This window comes from Copadichromis virginalis, linkage group LG16 (genome assembly GCF_057382275.1).
Source record: "Copadichromis virginalis isolate Kocher_CV1m ecotype Utaka linkage group LG16, C_Virginalis_male_GT1.1, whole genome shotgun sequence".
Classification (NCBI taxonomy): domain Eukaryota; kingdom Metazoa; phylum Chordata; class Actinopteri; order Cichliformes; family Cichlidae; genus Copadichromis; species Copadichromis virginalis.
In genome coordinates, this window is record NC_140633.1 from 9,786,050 (window position 1) to 9,808,138 (window position 22,089).

Below are 22,089 nucleotides of genomic sequence, written 5' to 3' on the forward strand. Positions count from 1 at the left end.
ATTAAATGTCAGGGAAGCTAAGTGACTGGCAAAGGATTATGTATTGCTTCTCGTGTGTGAAGCAGGTGTGTCACTGATAGTTAAATAAATAATACGCATTTGAAATAATGTCTTAATGCTGTTCTGACAGTACAAGCTCAGCGTCGCAGCAAGGAGCACTCCCGCTCCACCAGCGCTTTGAGCGGCGTGGCTGATGAGAAGTCTGAGGTGTCCCAGGATGCTGACCACCACATGTCCCTCTACAGCAATGGCTTCATGACCTCCTCTATTGGTAACCCTCATCAGACTAAACAGCAACAAATACACTTGAGAGTGAAGAATAATTTCCCCTCTACTTAATCTGTTTGTTATTTTAACATCTTCAGGCTACCAGCATGCTACTGTGAAGACCGTGGAGCTGCAGCAGAGGTCATCTTCAGTGGCCACCCAGCAGACCACAGTCTCTTCCATTCCCTCACACCCCTCTACTACCGGGGTTAGTAACATATATTTATATTGTACATACACTCCATTCGCTTTACATGGTTTAACTTTTCTCCTGTGGGGAGTGATGCTACAGGTGATGCTTGGTGTGGTCAGGTAAAGCAGGTTTGAAACGTTCAGTGGGATTATCATTATTTTAGTACATCAGTTACATTATTTTATGGCCTGAAGAAAAGAAGCTGAATTTAAAATTTCTGCTTGTTTGTCAAGTGTGTCCATCTCTTTCCTTCAGAAAACCGTGCGTGCCATGTATGACTACACCGCAGCCGACAGTGACGAGGTGTCCTTCAAGGACGGCGACGTCATCGTCAACGTGCAGTCCATCGACGAAGGCTGGATGTACGGTACTGTTCAGCGTACCGGCAAGACCGGCATGCTGCCAGCCAACTACGTTGAAGCAATCTAAAGACAGAGCCCGCCCACGGTCCCTCCGTAGTGGGCGCGATGCATCCACAGGGCAAACTCATCGGTCTTCCTGTGATCACAGCTGTGGCTTAGTGCAATGTGTAGCTTGTAGTGTCTGTACTTGTATTTTACTTGTATTGTGATTCTCGTGGAGTCTGTCATCATTAATATGCTGCTGCCCCCGCTCCCTGTGGATGTGATATTAGCTTCATGCCATGACCCATATAAATAGATCTGATTATACATAATGTGCCTACTACGAATGACAACGTGTTAGATTGTTTTAACTATTCTGTTCCTGTCCTGGAAAAGCGAGGCTAACACACAAACTGGCCCTTTGATTTTGTACATTTCAAACATTTCATTTACGTTATTTATCATTTTTTTGTCCAACGTATTTTCTCTGAAACACAACGGGCTCGAAAAGTTTCATGTAACCCTTTTAACGGAGAGTCCATGTAGAGAAAATATGAACGTTAGAAAGGAGTAAGTCACCATCTACCTCCTCCATGATGAAATCATGAGAAGCTCTCTGCGCCAAGCCTCAGTTTTCCCTCCTTTATAACGAAGGCTGGCCACTAGTAAAATGTGTGTTTTGTTTCTCCCGATTATTTAGGTCCTGGCTAAAGCACGTCCTCTACCTTCAATCAGTAGCTAATAAAGCACACCAAGTTCCTGCACCACTCTGCCTCCTCCTCTTCATTTCAGACTCTTTCATTAGATCACTGCTAAAAACTCTTTTCACTGCACCAGTCGAACGGTAGAAGTTCCCCGAGCCAAATACAAAACAGTCTAGACACGAGCCCTTCTCAATTATCGGTTCTTACATCCTTCATTCTTTTCCTCACTTCCTCCCCTTGCATTAATCCCTCCCCTCTGAGGAGGTGGCAGGCCGAAAAGACGGGGGAGGAAACGGGGAAATGACTAAATGAGACGTGTTTGCTTTGGAGCAGGAATTTTAGATTAAATATTTGTGTGGTTACAGCTTCATCATGTCCATTGTTTCCTTATTGCCTATTACAGCTGTGGTTTATTATCTCAGATGAGGATGTGTTAATAGCAGAGCTCATTTCATTTCACAGTTTGTTTGTGTTTTTTAAATCCTACACACTTCACCTTGGAGCTGAAAGCTTGATCATCAGTCTGTTGATCATATTAAAAACTCAAGATGTATGAATACAAAGCAATAGCTTCTTGGTTTGTATGTTCCAGCTGTGTCACGCGTCTTTCATACATCGAGGGTAAAAACGACTCGAGTCCTGGTCACAGGCAGGAGGACTGAGGAGCTGAGAAAAATGAGTAAAGATCAAAGAAAACTTGGATTTATTTTTATGGGCTGATAAACATTTTTGTAGTTATAAAAAATCCAGCACTATTGGGTGAAAGGCAAAGCACGGCAGTGAACCAATAATCTCCCAACACTGAAAACATTTTAAAAAAATAAATAAAAGTCTGAGGCTGAACAATGATGTGAATCCTGCTGCTGCCAGTCTAATTTTGCTTAATAAGACGTGAAAACAGAAGTGATTTTCCTCCAACATTTTTATTTAAAATGTGTCATCTTTTTTCCTGCTTTCATTAAACGCTGATTTATTTTTCCAGTATTCTGAAAAAGCTTTCAAAAATATCTTTAATCAGAGAGCGTGTGTTCGAAAACATTTAATGTTAACGAAATAGAAGTAATAAAATTAGTCATTAAAAAAAAAAAACACTATCCGTACATATGCTAGATTTGTCCTTAATGCTGAATCATTGATCGCAAGGTTTACAGGTAAAACTTAAATAAGGCAGATTTCTGATGAGAAAGTGAGTGAGACGAAGCGTAGAGCGTTATCTTCACAGCCAGTAAACACTTTAAAACACAACAAAGTGGTGACAAATCATTGGACTGAAACACAGCTGAGCTGCAGGCATCCTTTTGGTGACACAAGAAGGTAATAAGTAAAGTTTCCCATGGCCCAGAATGGACTAAATGAAAAATCGTATGCCCGGATCCAGTGAGTCAACCACTGGAATTGGCCGGAACATTTTTCTTCTCAAAAATGTTCACAGAAAACATCTTTCTGTCCTCAGTCAGAGGTCAGAGCAGTTTGAGGGCTTAGAAAGAAACCCAGCAGTCGTGTTATCAGCACGACAAATATCACAGGTTACATTAAGGCTCTTCAGCATCACACGACACTGCTGCAGCTCGCAGCCTGCTGTTCACGTTCGAGTCAGCTGCTCGCTCGCTGCAGAGTGAGCAAACCCGCCCGCTGTTGATACTGACTCTCCTTGGCTTGTGTGATCTTGGCCGACAAATCCAGAGGCTTCTCGAAGAAGTTCACCAGCGCCTGCTCCGTGAGCAGTGAGGCCAGGATCTGAGCGTAGCTCACCGTCCACTCGTTGTCCGCTGTCGCCGAACTCCTGCTGCCTCTGCGGGCGTCGACCCCGCCCGCCGCCGTCGAGCCCTCCTGGCTGTTGGCCTCTGATCCGGCGATTTTACCGCGATGGCCGACCTCGCCGATCTGCAGCACGAGACTGGTGACTGTGGCGATAGCCTGGAAGAGCTCGTTCTCCTCCGGGTGGAACATGCTGTAGAGCGTTTTACAGAACTGGATGAACTCCGACTGCACAAGAAGGAACAAAGAGAGTTAATCAACAAACTTCTGCATGTTTGTCTGATTATTTAACGCAGAATACATATTTTTGTCTTGACTTTTTGTCAGAAATCTGACTTTTTTCATACATCTAAAAAAAAAAAAAAACAACAAAACTCTGAATTTACACAAGAAAGGTGAGAGCATGCGACTCCTATACCTGGTTCATGAGAGGCAGAGGCTTCTCCACATCTTTCTCCTTCTCTGTGGCCAGATCCTGGAGCATCTGCTTCAGCTGATCCTGGTAATCTGTCACTTCACTGTCATCACCTAAAACAACAAGAGAGAGAGTTCTTCAGCCTCACAAGTAAATCCCCCTGATAAGTGCAATAACGTGACGAGGGAGCGTGTTTGCACTGACGAGGGGGCAGATTAACATAGAGAGGTCTGTTTGTGGACAGCAGGGGGCTCTTCATAACCGAGGGGTCATCTTCAGTTTCTGTCAGAGCTGCAGATGCGAACAAACGCAAAAGGAATCAATAAATCGCCGACATGAGAGTAGAGCTCAATAACTCGTCATCGTATTCACATAATGAATAACCTGGAGGGATGTGAAGGCAGTAAAGCAGCCTTATTTTCTCATTCAGCTCCCCAAAGTACAGCGTGTCTGGAAAAAAAAACAGAAAAAACATGAGGAGACAGAGCAAAGTGAAACTTCTTTTTATTTCAGCTTTATGCATTTTCCATTTCCCCGCCTGTCCTCCCTCTACCTACCCAGCCAGCTGGCAAAGTCTCTAAAGGTGACCAGGTTGTCGCAGTCCTGGTCCAGGAGGGTGAAGGTGCGGTTGGCCAGCGTGTCGGTGTGCTGGTTGGAGACATCGGGCCACGGCACCAGCAGCCCGTACAGGCTTTTAAACTGAGGTCGGTCCAGCCGATACTGCCGTTCTATAAAGGAGCGATTCGAGTCACAGTAGTGCCACGCTGCTGCCTCTGCCGCCGCCGCCGCGCTGCTGTCCCCCCAGTACAGAGTGATGAAGTGCTCCGTCTGCAGGGAGGAGGAGGACAGAGGAAAACAAAATGATTTAAGGTCTCTTTCGCACATCAATTAGTCTGCCAGCAAGGAAGGAAAATAACCTTGAAGAGATCGTAGATGTCGGCCAAGTTCTCTGCAGGGATGGAAACATCTGGCGACACCAGTCTCAACTGTAAAGGCGCATAAAAAAAAGGGAGCATTGTAAACAGCTGAGAGCTGGGTATGTGTAATACTGTTGTGTCCTTCAAGCTTCTTTTGAGCAGCTTTAAAGATGTTTGAGATTCTGTGTCAGTCTTCTCACCGCATTTTCTTTGGTGGTGTCTTCGTGTGCCTGGAGCACCTGGATTCTGTGCCGACAGCGGAGCTGCTCAATCTGCCGCACTGTCAGGTCTCCGAATTTCTGAGGTCAGAGAGCACAGCATGAAAGATATCTCATGAACTGTGATGACTAAATGAGGATTATGAAGAAGGGCGAAAATGTAGTTGAATAAGCCAGAGGTGAAAAGCTCACTTATCTAACAAAAGGAAGCGAAAGAAAACAAGTAAAGGAGCTGGTGCACAATGTGCACAAACTAATTATTTAAGGCAAATATCAGGCAAAAAATGTGCATCTCTTACGATATAGGAGTCATTGATGAGGTCAGTGATGTTTGTGTGCCTCTTAGTGACACTGCAGCTAGTTTCCTCTGCAGCAGGCGAGGAGGACGGAAAACCGGGGCACTCTACATTTCCAACCTGGTCCAGAAAACTGGGAATCATAGGAAAGCCAACGAGGTGTTAAATTCCACCCGTGCACATACAATTATAAACCATACAATGCAGACAAAAGCACAAAGCATTCATGTCAATCAGTGGCACAATGCTTTGAGTTTTGCTTTACCAGCAAGCTGCAAACCTACCCTGTGAGAATCATAAGCGCCTGCCCGTCATCTGTGCTGGACGAAAGCTCCGCAGCATTGGCCTCCAGCACAGCCAGACCAAGCTGGAAGATGGCTTTGATTCCGTGGAAGAAGAAGCAGTCGACCACGCAGACGGCGCTGTGGAACGGCAGGACGCTCAGGAACAGGGTGAGGAACCAAGACAGGGACACAGAGGAGAGGGTGGAAAGGTCTGGAATCTGTTCAGCCAGCTCTGGCAGACGCTCCCTGATGAGCTCCTCGAACACAGACTGGTCCACCTGAGCGCCTGCAGGAGAGGGCGGTGGAGTCAGACAGTGTTGGAGCAAAGAACGGCCTTGGATGTAAGCCTGTCCAAATTTTTCTCCAAGTTAAATATATTCAAGACGTGTTATGATTCTCATAAGTCTGACCTGTTTGATGCCCATTTTTCCTTAATATATGGCTTTTTCATCATTCTGACCACTAGATGGCAGCATAAACATGCTATTCAGTCTGTGTTATTCTGCAGTTCCACAAAAGATTTTTATAGTAAGGCTTTACTTCTCTTTGCTAAATAGCTGCTGTGTTCTGTAAAGATAAGTAATGTTAATGTGGTTTCCGTGTTTTAACTAGAGGCAGGTTGTTGCCAGAATAAATATATCAATGGTTTTTGTGGGGATTTTTTGCCTCTTTTGAAACGTGGAAACTGTTTACTTTAATTTTTTTTTTTAAGTAATGTTGTGAATCTATGCTTCTACAGAGTCTCAGACCACAATCACTGTTCTTTCAAAAATAAGTGACGCCCACAAACATGTGGACATTAAAAGGAAAAGGAAATTGCTACAAATGCAACACGCAGGGCAAAAATAAACACCTTTGCAAACACAGGAAATAATGCCTATTCTGAAAGCCTGTCTCAGAAACGGTACATGCACCACAGTAACAGCAGCAACACAGTAACCACTTATGTGCTTTTTTTAAAAGCGTGGCTGCAAGCAAATAAAGCTTCTGGGCTCTTTACCTATGACCCTGCGATTGAAGTAGTCGGGCAGCATTCTTTCACACACGGCCACCAGCAGCCAGAAGGCATCTTCCTCTTTAGCATACAGCAGCAGCACCGATGCCAGGATGTTCATAGACTAGTGAGAGAGAAAGCAAAATTCACACATGCATCTTAAAGTCAGGATGAACACTTGAATCACATGAGTGGTTCTAGTATTACACTATAAGTGCCACCATTACAAAAATGACTAATACTGCTGCTTACCTGACAGTATCCGATCTTTGGGTTGCGGTGAGCATACGCAGTGAGGACGCGCCTGAGTGCAGCAATGCCCGTTGGGTTTTGGAAAGCGGGATGGTCTGGCAGTGAGCGGTGCAGGTCCCGTTCGATCTCCTCTGTGGCCAGGTTGTTATGGCCCATTGATTTCTGCACCAAGCTGGCGTAGTAGCCCTCATGGGACCCTAGGTCAGAGGATGCATCTGCACAAACCACACAGGAATTAGAGAACGGAGAATGACCTGCTACCCAGTTTTGTTCCCCAACGATATATATATATGCTATAAGAAAAATCCCAGGTTAAAATTATTCTGCACACCTGTGCCTTTTACCTTCGATTGGTTTCATTTTTAGTTATTCTTTGCGGCACACAGGAACTATGTTTGGATAAAAGGAAGTGAGAATGAGCAGAGGAACAGACCACACACCAAAATAAAATCTGACTGACTGAAAGAGTGCCATTGCCTGAGGAACAACAGATGCAGAGAAGAGGATGTGAAGCCCAGGTTGGGTTTAAACACAGACACACACACACCTGTAATTCCATACTTGTGGGGACCCTTACAGTGATTCATTGCCTGCTGGGGCCAGGACCACAGTGAGACTTAGATTTAATCTCAAAGTGTGTCTTCTTGTTTTGTGTGTGCTGGCCTACCACATCTGTGTTTTTACTCAGCAGATACATCAGTGTATCGCTCATAATTAACCACAGCGTTCTGCAGCGCCATGCAATACCCTCTGGTATGAGCCTAGTTGGGCAGGGGTTCATCCGAAAGCAAGATAATGACCCAAAACATGAGTCCAAGCTAGGCCAGAATTACCTCTGGTAAAAAGTACAAGATGATAAGCTTGAAAACATGGAGCAGACAGCACTTAAACCCCATCGAGCTGGTTTGGGATGAACTGGACACAAGAGGGGAAGCAAAGCAACCTACAAGTGCCGCACATCAATGAGAACATCTGCGACAGATATGAGAGGAACTTTCTGAACAATATTCCTGTTGTAGAAAGAACACCACGGCAGTTATATCTGCCAAAGGTGGCGACTTTGATGAGTCAAAAGTTTAGATTACATTTTGGTCAATAAATTAATTCCATGATTTCTTTTTTAACTCCAATTGCTTTTATTTCAGAGTACAATGACACATTAAACTGCATAATTTTCAATACAAAAATTGAAACATTGGGGTATGTATATGTATACACACCCCAATTTTCACATAGCATGTAGGAAATATGTTCCAGTTTTGCAGATGTGCCACAATTGCGTGCAGGCTAAAACAGCCTAATTAACTTCTGCTAATTTGACGTGTTGATGGGTATCAGAAGAGTGCATGGCCTCCTTGAACCAACACGATGCTTCACTTGTGCAGCACAGACCGTGTGCAGCGGTCTGTTATTAAGATATTTGAAATAGTTCTTATAGTGTTTTCCCTCCTCTAACATTGATGACAGTTTGAAGTCTTTTGTGGTAGTTATGGATGAGGTACTTTATTTTCTCAGATGATAAAGCTGTCCATACAAAATGCAAAATGCCTCTACTTCCTGTTCTCTTTACAGTAGCTCAGTGATATTGATGCTATCTGCGTGGTCCTATGCTATCAAGCCAAAACTTCCAGGGTATGTAAACTTTTGATCAGGGTCTTGTTTCTGTTGTCTTTATGATTTAAAAAGGGAAAACAGAGCTGTGCATAAATGATTTAACCCAACTACTGACCGTGAGTGAAAGTAACGTTTTTGTATTATCATTATTTCTGAAAAATGGACAAAACAAACAAAAAAGCATAACTTCTTCCAGGCTATGTAAACTTATTACCACAACTGTATACATATATATATTTATATACCTGAAAATATCATCCACAGCTCCCCTCGCAGTGACTCTGGTATCCCCATGGCCACAAGCTTTTGGATCTTCTCTGTGCGAAACATGTGGACGCCACGTCCGAACTCAGAGAAATGATCCTCCCACAGCCGCTCCTTCACCTGATTCGTGCTCTGACACAAATACACACATTTCCTGATCCTGACTTACTACATTCAGCTGATGGATATTGTTCTTTTCTAACTCTTAGGGAGAGACGAGCCTTTTAAATCAGATCTGAAGTGACTCTGAATTCATTCGATTGGTTATTTATATATCAAGTTACAGGTTTAGATGAACAGTGTCTCAGACTCCTCCCACCTTGTTGCCGTTGGTTCCTGGTTGATTTTGGTGGAAGGCCGTCATGAGAGCTTCACTGTTGACAGTGTTGCGCAGGACATGCTCCTCTATCTCTTCTTCATCAGAGTACCCAGTGTCATAATAGAAGGTGTAGTAAGGTGTTGGGGAGCTCTGTGGAAAATGTGAGGAACAAAAGAAACGTCAGTAATTACAAACAATATTTCTCTGACTGGATCCCTTTGAAATTAGAGCTGAACAGTGCTTGCAGTACTTCCCTTAGCCGTCATACAGGAAATGTTTCCAGTTCCACATATGGCATTTTAACTTTGATTAGAGAGAACATCATAAAGTGCTTCTAGCAACCGTTTGTCTTTATGATTTTGGTAACAACCCAGTGTACTGAACATTACTGACTAGTTCTTTCTGTTGTGTTGTTGCATTGTTTCATTTTCCATTATCCGTATAAATGGCAGGTCCCACCCAATTAAACATCCCACTCACCACGCTCCTCTTGCCCTCTTTCCTGCTGCGGAACATGGACCGTTTCCACTGCAGCGCTCGAAGTCTGGAGTTCATGTTCTCAACCAGCTCGTCTCTGTCGTTCAGCTCAATCAGCTGGAAGGCCTTTTTAGTCCGAATACTCACTATGACAGGGTTGGGCAGCGCGCTGGTGCTGTCTGCTTTCTCTATGGACAAAACCTGGTGACAAAAATGGCCAAAAGAAGTGGTAACGCATCATAACACACACACAGTTGTTCTTTGTGCAAAAACAGAGCAGGAATGCAGACTGGCTCCTGCTGCTCAAGCTGGAATCGAAAGAAGAGAAACATCTTCAAAAGTGGGAATCCAAGAGGCTGAAATTACTAACAACACTGCAGCCACGTACGAAGTATGCAGAATCAGGAGGAGCAGAGGGGTAGGTTAGGTTTGTGAAAGACAATGCTTCAATAGAAAACACAGGATTAGAAAGTATGAATGACTGAACAGATTGAACCACCGGCTAATTCTCATCCCAACCGGTCGCAGCAGATGGCCCCGCCCCTCCCTGAGCCTGGTTCTGCCGGAGGTTTCTTCCTGTTAAAAGGGAGTTTTTCCTTCCCACTGTCGCCAAAGTGCTTGCTCATAGGGGGTCATATGATTGTTGGGTTTTTCTCTGTATCTATGAAGCGCCTTGAGGCGACTTTTGTTGTGATTTGGCGCTATATAAATAAAATTGAATTGAATTGAATTGATACTCTCTTCCTTTCACAATGAACTGCAAAGACTTTATTACAAACTAGGATCTAAAAGACTGAATTCCCCCAAAATGCTTAAAGTTTGTCTTTTTCACCTTCATGTTTTTTTTACAGTTTGCAATCTGGCTGTTAATTTGTGTCAAAGAGACAAGTGCTACTAAAGCCACTTCCTTTACATTCCTGACAGAGCTAACAAAGTGTATACAGTGTGTTTTCATTTCCTTCTGCAGGGCGCCACGTGATCAACCACATGAAATCAGTCCACATGTTACCGGTTAACCACGGCAGACAGAATAAACAAAGACTCCCTGTGAAAGCTGTCTTATAGGGACAGCAAAGATGAAGCCAGACTTTTCATTAACAAGTGCATTTATGTTCAGGTAGTCACGACTAACTGTCACATGACATGGGACCAAAGGTTTTTGGGCCTTCTGTCACCTCCTGTAGACACCTGCAGTCTTTTAATTAGCCACATGGCTGCATTTACAATGCATTTTAACCTGGATTGCTGTCCATTATGTTTATTGTTTTATGAGACACTTAAAGATTTAACTTGAACTTTTGTACTTTATGAGAGCCATCTGCAGGCCACAGTTATAAATGTCAGGGAGGGAAGTATGTAATAGCTCTAATAATGTGCTAAATGGCAAGTACTGTACCTCTGAGAGGGGTATGAGCAGGATGAGGTTGCCTTCCTCTCGGCTGGAGAAACACAGATAACTGTCGGTGGTGTAGAGAGTCCCGGCTGTGTGGCAGCGGGCGTGTGGTGTCCAAACTGAACAGGAGGCCACCTCATAGAGGTTTTCACTCCGTGGGAGTCGAAACAGAGCCAGAACATATTCCCTAATAGCCTGCTCCTCTAGGATCCTGGGAGGGGGAGATCGTTAGAGAAAGAGTCAGACAATGAGGCAGTTTGAGACAGGTGGGGGAGTGAAAGCAAAAGCAAATGACATTACAAAAACTTCAGTCAGTGAGGAAACGGGTCCAAAAGGACAAAAAATATTTACGTCTCATTCACTTTCACTAAAACTACACACAGGGACATATAAACAGTTCTTAGTCTGGCTGGGAAATCAAATCTTCACATTTCTGGCAAACAGATAAATCTCTACAGAATAAAGCTCTGGTCCTTAAAGCCCTTAAACTTGTATATTAACAGCTTCCAAAATACCAAAACCGTATCAGCTGTTTGAAATGGAGTACAGAAGCTGTGCCAGTGAACGGCAACAGCAACAGTGACGCTCAACACTGAACAAACGTGCTGCGCTCAATGATGCACGACTGTGTCAACGTCACATTAAACGAAGACAAAGAGGAGCTGTAGCACGGCCTTGCTATGTGCGTGATAATCGACTGCAGTGCAAGAATAGAACACTTAAGTGCAGTGCTGCTCGGCAGAGTTTATTGCAGAGCTTTCAATCCCACCCTATAATTTTCCAAGACAAGAGAAGCGCCCTTGTTTCCTCACCGTTTATCCTTTCCCAGTGCAAATGCTCTTCATGTTTTCTATTTAAGCTGCATTTACCAATGACAGACATGACAAATCACATCACTTAAGGCTCTGTAAATAAATATAACAGAACAGTTGAGGCCAGAATTTTAAATATACTCATCATGAATGTGGTTGTAATTTTAATGATTTCTTTGAACTGTTCTTTTTGCAGAGTGTAATGACTGGACAGGCCAGGAAACCCATTCCTGAAGCATCGAAATTAACGTTAGCCCACTGCGTCAGTTCAAAAACCAGTTTTGATGCATGTTAGGTATCACTGTCATACTTCAACACTAAACTGTGTCCAAGTTTCAACCGTCTAGCTGTTGAAGTTAAATAATTGGGAGGAAGTCCTCCTTCTGCATTATTCTATCCACCTTGTGCACAAGGACCACGGGTAGCAACAACAGCCCCAGTGAATGATGCTACCACCACCATGCTCCACATGTGGTGGCACAAACACATTTTCTGTGGCCAAATAGCTCAATCTTTGTCTCATTTGACCACAAAACTTTCCCCAGAATTCATTTGGCTTGCCCATGTGGGCAGCTGCAAGTTTCGGTCAAGCTTGAATAACTTGTCAATAGTGACTTCACCAATGAAAAATTAATAGGCTTCAGCCTTGTGAAGTTAAAAGACATTGTAGAACCTTCAGCGCCACGTATGTTAGAGGCTGTCTGTGTACTTTTGACCCTGTGTGGATTAAAGAAAATCCGAAATTCAAATTCGACTGTGCTCTTCCACGTTAAAGATGTTGGTGTGAAGCAGGTCTATCGAACATGTGTCTGTAGGAGAGTCGTCTTACACTTCCACGCTTCAGTGACAAGCACCTCCATCTGGTCGGTAAAACAAACCGACCTCAGAGCTGCGGTGAGAGCGCTTGCGTTGTATTTCAGGGATGTCTGGTCACCCTTTCGCAAAAGCAAGAAATCTATTTTTGCTTTTTAACTCCTTTTGCAGAAACGTAGGCTTTCTTCTTGAAGATGCAAAACAGATTTGAAGTGAGTTTCTGCCTCCAACCTCTAAACTGCCAAGAGACAGGCTGGTTGTGCCCTGAGGAGATCAATTCAATTTTAAACACAGCTCTTTGTCCTCTATTTTGACCCAAATGTTTTTATTTCCCATCTGAAAAAGAAGACCCCTCAGCACGACTAAAATGCAACAGACAATAACTGTTCGTTGTCTGTATATATGCTATAACACAATCCTTTCACTTTACACTACATTTGTTTAAAGCGCGAGCATCATTTTTAACATTCTGCCCTGTTATTTGGATGTTTAGAGGCTTACTTCTCACATCCTGAGACATGTGCATTAGTCATGTGCATTAGGGGCGATCGTGGCTCAAGAGTTGGGAGTTCGTCTTGTAATCGGAAGGTTGCTGGTTCGAGCCCCGGCTTGGACAGTCTCGGCCGTTGTGTCCTTGGGCAAGACACTTCACCCGTTGCCTACTGGTGGTGGTCAGAGGGCCCGGTGGCGCCAGTGTCCGGCAGCCTCGCCTCTGTCAGTGCGCCCCAGGGTGGCTGTGGCGACAATGTGGCTTGCCATCACCAGTGTGTGAATGTGTGGATGACTGGATATGTAAAGTGCTTTGGAGTCCTTAGGGACTAATAAAGCGCTATATAAATACAGGCCATTTACCATTTTTACCATTCAAATGTGAAACACAGCACAGCGACTGGCGTGCAGATTTATGTGACCTCTCATAATATATATAGAAAGAGTCCAAATAGAATAGAAACTGAATTACTGCAGATGTTTTTATGAGTGGGCTATGAATGAGGAAGAGAGGATCCCAGCAAAGAAGTATGTTAATACTAACGTCCATGGGAAGTCCCATTTCTTTTTCTCTTTGTGAATTTGGCTGCCTTCATCTGCCACTTGTGATTTCAGTCTCATCACCACACGTTCAGTTCCTCTTTTGCTATTCATCATCCTGCCCGTTCTGGACCCTCTGTACTTTCAAGCTCTATTCCTTCCTCCTCTTCTTCTTCAAACACATGCATGGACACACACATATAAAGCAGCTACTGTGATGTGGTGTGTTATCCAGTCGGGATAACACACCACATCACTTTTTTTTTTTTAGATAAAGCTTTGAACCTGACTTCCTGTAATGGTTTTGAGGTTTGTTTGGGTTTTGTTTCTTTCTTTCTTTTTTTAGAAAAATAAACAAAGTGTATGCCTGCATTACAAAAAAACACAACAACACAGATACACAAAAGAACACGGCACAACTTCTGTCGCCATGTTTGTTGTTGCTTTGGAAAGCTGCCCCCTGCCATGCACGCACACAAACACACACATGCACACACCCACCACAAAAACCGCTGCACCAGCAGTGCTACAGGAGTGGAGCTGTGTCACACTGTTCCTGTGATACTGAACTTGTGCTGTGAAACGGCAGCTCTGTGAGGCTGAGAACACAATGAAACCTAACGCCTAAGCAGACTTTTCTTTTTAATTCCATTATTTTTACCCAATAAAACCTACTTATTTCTTATTCTTCAGTAATACTGTTAATACTGCAGCATCCCGAGCAGGTGTGTCAGGGAGGCTGTGTTAGCTTAAATTTTCCGCTTGCTCCATCATACTGAGCAGATCTGCGTGGGCTCTGTGATGCTTTGAGCTCAGCAGCCTTCATGCTGGACTAGCAAAGCAGTGAGACTGTGAGTGAAGCGAGTAACCGAGTTCCTGACTCAGTGGGTTAGCACAGGCAGGAATCTACATAGTAATACTGCTGTGTGTAAAAAGGGAAGTAGTGAGTTTCAGGCTGACTCACCAAAGGCTTATGAGAGAAGCATAATTGCAATATTTGAATGACTCGTGCCTGAAAGGATCTACAACAGGGGTGGGCAATTCCAGGCCTCGAGGGCTGGTATCATGCAGGTTTTAGATGTGTCCTTGATCCAACACAGCTGATTCAAATGGTTAAATGACCTCTTCAACATGTCCTGAAGTTCTCCAGAGGCTTGGTAACGAACTAATCGTGTAATTCAGGTGTGTTGACCCAGGGTGAGATCTAAAACCTGCAGGACAGCGGCCCTTGAGGCCTGGAGTTGCCCACCCCGATCTACAAGGACCTGACTAAAAAAGCAGTACAGCAACAGTGTTTACCACAGGTATTCAACATGAGTTCTTTGCTAACTTTTTGGGAGGATTAGAGTGAAGTGAGCAAAGGTTTGAACTTCTTTCTGTGGATAACTTTGTTTTATTCCTAATGTTGCTTAATCTCACATTAAGAAACTCACTGTCTGTTTGTATTGTTAGCACACACCTGAACCGGCACTGACCTTTTGGTGATGCGTGCGGGCTGCTGCAGCACTCGGTCCAGCTCTAGGCCTTTGCTGTCCAGCAGCCGCCTCAGGGCAATGTCAGCCAGCTGACCTATGACTCCGAATGCCTCGTCCAGGTTCAAGAACATGGAGAACTCCCTTTGCCGCTGCCGTGTGGTGACCCGAATTGCCTCCGGCATTAAAGCGGTGGAGACCCGCTCCAACCGTGTTACCTCTGCCCAGGGAATCACAAACTTGACTGAAGGGGGAAGGAAGAAGAGAATAAAATCCCACTGAGTGTATGAGCTTAGAGCCACCTCGCACTCACTATAGTTTACACAGCAAGCTTTTCTAATACTGTTAAAAGAGAATGTGAGTTTCTCCAAATGCCAAAGTCTGAGTACCGTTATTACCAATTTGATGAACAAGTGCAGTCTTTTAGATCGAAAATGAGAGCTCTCACTTTGGAGTACAGACCTTCCTTCCCCAGCAGGAAGGAGTAGAAGGCCATGTGGTTGATGCTGAGGTAGAGAAAGCCCTGCCGAGGCACCCGGCCCTTCCAGCAGCAGCAGGAGTAGTACGTCACCAGTTTCTCTGACGAGGGGAGGCCAAAGTGAACCTCAAACTTCCGGAGCGCCTCCCTGAACTTCCCCGGGTCATCCTCCTGGGCCGCCTGGCGTCCCTGAACCTCCTCGGCGATAAGGCCCTGCAGAAGACAAAAGCTGGAGTCATTACTTCAGCCTACTTTTAAATGGGCTCACAACCACATCGTTTAAAAATCTTTGAGAAAATCACATCTTTCAATCTAAAACTCATCCTCTCTGAGTTTTTATGACTATGCCGGCAATTTACAGACCTTGACTTTTCCTTTGACGAAGCTGGCAACATCCTCCTTGTTCTCAAACACAGACAGAGAGTGAAGCAGGTTGTGGAGCAGCCAGTCCCAGTGCTTGTTCACCTCTTCTATGGCAGCTCCTGATGAAAGCAAAGAATGAGAGAATTTAACATCTCCGGCCGGTCAAATGAGTCAAGGTAAGGCAACAGAGTATGCAGGAATCTCCCAAGGCTGCAGATCACAACAGGCACACAGATGAAAACAAAACAAAAAAAAAGGCATAAGGGTTCAGCTCACCACTGGCAATGATCCAGCTGACCTGGGAGCCGGGAACTTGGAGGAGGATGCGAAAGGGAGTGACCCTGGCAGTGGAGTCCAGAACATTGTCAAGCGCCCCCACCAGGAGCCCTGCAGAGATGGCAAAGCACAGACAATCAGTAATCAGTGGGAATTCTGCCGTGTGAAAAGTCATTTCCTGGTGAGTGTTAATATTTTGTTCTTATCTCTGAATTATTTAGCAAAAATACTGCAACCTGCTGCAGCCATAATGAACCCCAAAGTAGCCATCAGTGGACATAAGAAATAGCGAAAGAGCTCAAATACTGTCTGCAGCCTTTTAAACTCTCACAGCAGTGAAGCAGCAGGTGATGGACACATACACGCTGAGAAGATCTAACACATCTATTGCTTAAATAATCACTGAATATCACATAAACCTCAACTACAACAACCAGAAAAACACAATCTCACAAGTGTACTAATGCCACTCTTCAGTCTCCCTGTCAGCGGAGTGAGACGGGGTTGAAGAGCTCTCGAACAGACAGCAATATTTCACTTCTGCATGACAGAAGGAGAAACTGGAAACATCCAGAGAGGCTGTTTCCAACACCAAGAGGACAAGACTGGTGAGTTTTATACATCTCTGGTCTTTATCTCAGATTACACTCACTGCATATGGCAGGGACTTTTCAGTGTCCAATTTCAGGATACACAATAAGCCTAACTGACGGTTTTCCATCGCATGATTTCACTCCATCCACTTTCCTTTAATTTATATTTTTGTTTTATTTTAGAATTACAAAGGGTTTTATTTTTTTATTTCTTGATAATCATTAACATTGGTAATATTAATGATGAAAATGTAGCATTTTCATCTTTTTTGGCCAACTTCTGTCAGTTCAGTATTAGCACCAGAGCAATTAATGCCTTTTCCCATGGAGTCTTTCAAAAGCCATCAAATGACCTATATGTTTGCACAGCCTTTTAGTAATGTGCCTGCACTTGCTCTGCTTGTACAGCATGGTGTAGAAGTCTTGAGCCACCCCTCTTTCTTAAAAATGTTCTTCTTGAGCAATAGTTCTCAAAGCTTTCTAAAGGTCTTTTAAAGTTTTTCTTTGGATATTTGCTGCTTTTAGCTTATTTTCAGTCCAGTCATTCTGCCTGACCCTTTTCAGGAGGGAAGTTGTTTTGTTTTGGTTTTTTTTTTTGCTTGTTTCTTAATCCGTTTAATGCTGACCTTATGGATTAATCATTCAAATGCAAAAAGGGCATTTAACACAAAGGATGAACAAATGTTGTGTATACACGTGACAAACAACTTGGCAAAGAACCAACTTAAAGTTTGAAAGCATCAATCTGGAAAAAAACTGACTGCCAAGAGCTTCATTATCAGCATGACGATGATCCCGAACACACTGACAGTGCAGTGTGCAGAAAAACACACAATGGGCCTCCCCACAGTCTGGACCTCAACATTATTGAAGCAGAGAACTGAACAAAAGGCAGCCAACGTCTAAAGAAGAGCTTTGAAGACTACTTAAAGAAAATTCAAGAAAGTCTATCGAAGAGTTGCATGTGTACAAACTCTGTTTTTACCTTATATACTGTGTTCCCATGTGTTTCAATGATCACTCCACCCATTTCTCATTTTTCTAGAAAAATATGAAGAAATGAGGGACGGTTTAAAACATTTGCACATTACTGCATGCACTGCATATTTTTAAATTCTGGTACTGCTTTTAACTCCAATATTTTGTTGATTTTAATTCCGCTAGTATGCTTTAGATGAGTTATCATAAAGCCTATTGTTAGAAGATTTTCTACATTATACATTATAACCAAATCTCTATAATACAATATAATCAAGTAAGCCTTATATTCTAACCAAATATGCCTTATATTTTGTGTGTTCATATATTTTCACATAACCAAGCCTATTGTTGAAGAATTACCTAACCAAGTTTATTGTTAAAGGAAAACTGATGCATTCCTTACCTAAGTGTTTGAGATGTTTTGACAGCATGATATAATGATGCATTCTTTCCTATAGTGTCTGTGATGTCAGATAAAGCATGATATACTTCTGTATTTTTATCCCAGTGTGTGAAAGATCAGATAAGTTGATTTAATGTTTAACCTCTTCCCTGACTGTTAAAAAGAGGAAGTACTATGTAACCCATTTTTGCCTTATAAATAAAGCAAGCGAGCCTGTGCTCGGAGTGTGTGTCTTCTCAGAGAGACATTCACCCGTGCGCACGTTTTCTAATTACACTCTGAGTCGGTCTGCAGTTGTCTCATTTCTCTTACTTGTGTTTTGAACAAATGTCTACCCCTGACACCTATCATGTCTGCTGTCTATGAGAAGCACTACACGTGTTTGCCTATTATAAAATATGGCTCAGATGATGAGGAAACCGTAGTTGGTTCCAATGGAAACTTTTCAGGCAGCATGCAGATTAGCTTCCCTCAAAGGCATAATCACAATAAAGAGACAAATAGAGCAGCAAAAACTACCACTTAAGACACATCCAGCACAGCAGAGAGGTCGAAGCCAACCTTATTACGGTTTTGATGAGTCTCATTTAAAAACAGAGGGACTTCGAATGTAATCAGGCATGTAATATCCACCCATCTCTTCAGCAGACGACTGAAACAGTTGCTCAGTTCAGTTTTAATACCAAAATCCGGCAGGAAATCTGCATCTCCACAGTTGCAATCAACTCCACAGATGTTCTTGAAGCTAAAATTGAGCCCCGAACCCTCATAAATTTGAATGACTCCGTGCATTGCAGTCGTCAGGCAAATAGAAACAGACCAGGCACACATGGTTCCACGTCCTGCCTGAAGCTTTCATCGGGTCTCAATAGGGCTACTGTCATCAGGTTTTCATCTTCCTGAACCATAGCTAATCTGCATCATGCTCTCCAAATAACTACACTCTTGGTGCCACTTTTATTCTGTATTTCCTCTGTGCAAAAAGCACACACTGAGGCAGACAATATTCTGACTTGAAATCAAGAAGTCCATCAAACTTTGAAAGAGTAGAAAACAATAAAATCATTATGATAAATAAGAAAGTGATAGCTTAATCGCCATTATAAACATAGCAAATGACCTAAGAGAACTCCAGAGGTCTTAGAGAGTAGCTACACACATTCTTCAATTTGAAAATAGATAATGACAATGCAATAAAAATAAAGACTCACAGAACCTGGTTTGTATGAAAAACTGGGTTATAAGTTTGAATTGCTTCATGAGCAGTACCACACCCATCATAAGAGTTTGAAACATAATAAAAAAAATAGGTTCCTTAAGGTTTCACATTTTCAACAACCCACACTGATGGCTATCAAACCCATTTAGAATACTATAACCAAAATAACACGTATGGAAATCGCACAAAACCTCTGGATACAGGGACTAATGCAAAGTATTGATCGTGATAAGATACGCACAGAGCTGTGTAGCCACATCCTCTCTGCAGGCCTGCAGGCGCACTTAACCATAGTCAACTAAGGACAGTCGACATTAAAAATGACACTTTCAGCAACTAGGACCAAATGGATGCATTTCATTTGTAATAGGTCAACACAGCCATCAAATCCAATATGTCTGGCTCATAGTACCCCAAAGCCCCTTAGTCTAACTTTTCTCTAATACTTTTAAAAGGTTTATTAGAAGACAAAGTTTGGGACTTTTCCCCTTAAGGTACTTTCACGTTTTACAACCCAGCTTTGCTTTAATCTATTAAAGAATTTTTATCTTTCAAAGACGCCATTATCAGTGAGATCAGCCCACCCGAGCTGAGCACAGCCCTGCTTTTCAAAGCTATGACTGAAAAAGATGAGGGCAACCAGATCTCTATCTCTGTGTTTAGCAGCGTCTTCTCTGGTTTGGTACACACACGCAGACACAAAAACAAATCTGCATGAACAGAAAAGGAACTCGCATGCTTGCATCCACGACGCCGTGATCTCTGTCTGCTCTTGAATGCATCAAAATTAATAAACGGGACATCATTTTCTTGTGCTCAGGCTGGAGTGGTGAACTGAGGCTCGCTGATCGGATGAGGAAACACTAAAAACAACACGAGAGAGGCATTAGTTTGAAATAGAAACATGTGAACGGGCTGATCAGCTGCAGATGTTACCCAGCCCTTCTCAGAAATCCAGCTGGAAGAGTGTAGTCACCGGTGATAAGAGCAGAAGAGTGCGTTTGTACAGCTGATTTCTGAGACCACATGCACAACTCGCCTTTCTATTTAATTAATAGGTGGAAACATGAAGCAAATCCAATCTGAGCCACTAAACAGACTCTGCCGCGTGGCTTTTTTTCTACAGTTCCTGAATTAGTTAATGGTAAACGACGTGAGAGCAGGACTTGACCCTTTGACCCTCTGTCTTCTCTCTATGGGAACAGCAGGAACAAACACAAAGTAAACTCCAGCCAGGAAGTCCCACTTATTCCGTTTTATGAGAAGAGCTCCACAAGCAAGAAGACAGATCGTAAAAAGGAGACAGTGGATGAGGCACATGCTCGCTTTAATGTAATTAACATCAACTAATGTAAAAAAAAAAAAGCGTCCAGTGCGCCTGCAAAGCCTGTTACACAGACGCAATACACACACAGAGGAAACCAGACGGAGGAGGCAGAAAACAGGCCAAGCTGCAGCCGCTGCAACAAGTGTGGGGTCAGAAATTTATAGAAAAATCACTAAAGAATAGAAAGGACAGCAGTGTCACAGCAGCACGATGCCACCTCTGTAACAGCTAACACAATAGGACCCTACAGCATAACAAAGCCTGTTTCCTACAGGAAATTACAGTGATAGGTCAGAGTTCAAATTCAGCTGGCTTTTGTTTGGGGAATTTTTCATAACAGGTTAGAACACAAGTCCAATAAAAAAAGAAATTTTAAAAACAGCCAACAATGCTCTTGTGATGTTTATGGTTATTGTCACCACAAGAATTCAAAGAATACTGCGCCAGGAATAGCAGGAAATGGGTTATCCAACTGTGATCTGTACAATACTGACAAACACTGAAACAAACGTGTGTTTTATGTTTTATAGCAAAGACATTTAGCAAATGCTCGGATAAAAAAAAAGAAATCACGTAAGAAAGAATCATACATCAGAATCAGTTTGTTTGTTTGCCCCAGTTTCTTTTCTGTCCTTTCACTGTTTGACAGGTTAAGTCTGATTCACAAGTTCGTGCACAAGACTCTCACAGATCGCAGTTCGTGCGATTTGTGAGAGTCTTGTGAGGCATTTGTCTTTGTCCGAATGTAACACAAGTGCTCTGTTTTAAATGGATGCGTTTGTGGTCTGGTGGTAAACATGAGTTAACCGCACGTTTCGTGGGTGTAGTTTAACGTCCCCTTCAGAGGATGCAGAGTTTGAGCAGGTGTGAGTTACAGGTATGCGGCTCGGGGGCATTCCTGATTGCTCGTGGCTGCTATAATCCAGGCATGTGCTGAACTTTGATTTAACAGATCTACGTGTACACTGATCTTTCTTTGTAGAGAACCGTCCTGAACACACCCCTTCTTTGGACACCCAGTTGTTTACCTGTGACCCCGCCTGTTGCCATTCTTTGTCCATGCTTGTACCTGTTTTATCTGCCACACACCCGTGCTTTTACCTGTCCCTCTCCCTGTGTGTGTGCCTGTGCTGGCAGCATGGCCTCCCCTTTGTTTGGTGTTGTTGCTCCAGTAGCTGACTGTTTTATTGTTTACCTGTGATCCTGCTGTTGGACTCGCCGTGGCCTCTCCTCCTCTGCAGCAGGAAGAAGTCGTTGCTCCTCTCGGTCACCCAGAGTTTCAGCACATTTTTGAGCAGAACTTCATCGGGGTTTAGCCACATTTCTTCTAACAGGGAGGGACCGGAGTGAGCCCTCTGCCGACTCGGTCTCTGCAACAGAGGGGAAGTATAAACTTTACCTGCCTGTTTTTCGGCTCGGGGGTGGCCCGATCGCTCCTACAGCGGCGGGTTTTCGGCTTTATCCATGGCCATCCTGCGCTCCTGACAGCTGCAGGTTTCGGACTTCCTCGCCCCGCGTCTGCTCCCACACACCAGACACACAGCAGCTGTACACACGACTCACAGATCGCCTATAAGAGACGATGACTCACTCGGTGGCTGAATCGACTTCCCG

At 43.5% G+C, this 22,089-nt stretch overlaps 2 protein-coding genes across 17 annotated transcripts in view; one reads left to right on the forward strand and one right to left on the reverse strand.

The window, feature by feature from the left end:
• Positions 1–1,568, forward strand: part of neb (nebulin) — a 61,133-nt gene extending 59,565 nt beyond the window's left edge. For all 15 annotated transcript variants that reach the window (XM_085435210.1, XM_085435195.1, XM_085435208.1 and 12 more), the window contains 3 exons: positions 131–271; positions 366–475; positions 716–1,568. In XM_085435210.1, coding sequence (XP_085291336.1) covers positions 131–271; positions 366–475; positions 716–889 — 425 coding nt within the window. In that variant the 3' untranslated portion in view covers positions 890–1,568. The remainder of the gene's footprint in view (positions 1–130; positions 272–365; positions 476–715) is intronic.
• An 844-nt stretch (positions 1,569–2,412) lies between these two features.
• Positions 2,413–22,048, reverse strand: tbc1d8 (TBC1 domain family member 8). Of its 2 annotated transcripts, XM_085435211.1 has the most exons (20): positions 21,671–22,048; positions 15,953–16,063; positions 15,677–15,795; positions 15,298–15,526; positions 14,839–15,079; positions 10,713–10,920; positions 9,320–9,517; positions 8,840–8,989; positions 8,502–8,652; positions 6,643–6,857; positions 6,397–6,514; positions 5,397–5,682; positions 5,116–5,245; positions 4,799–4,897; positions 4,599–4,667; positions 4,239–4,509; positions 4,066–4,131; positions 3,886–3,972; positions 3,685–3,794; positions 2,413–3,494 (listed from the first exon to the last, which is right to left on the reverse strand). In XM_085435211.1, exons 1-20 carry the CDS (start codon positions 21,795–21,797, stop codon positions 3,102–3,104), a joined length of 3,378 nt encoding a protein of 1,125 aa, XP_085291337.1. In that variant the 5' UTR covers positions 21,798–22,048; the 3' UTR covers positions 2,413–3,101. The 2 variants fall into 2 exon arrangements, with proteins under 2 accessions (XP_085291337.1, XP_085291338.1); XM_085435212.1 differs by lacking the exon at positions 3,886–3,972.
• Positions 22,049–22,089: the final 41 nt, after the last annotated feature.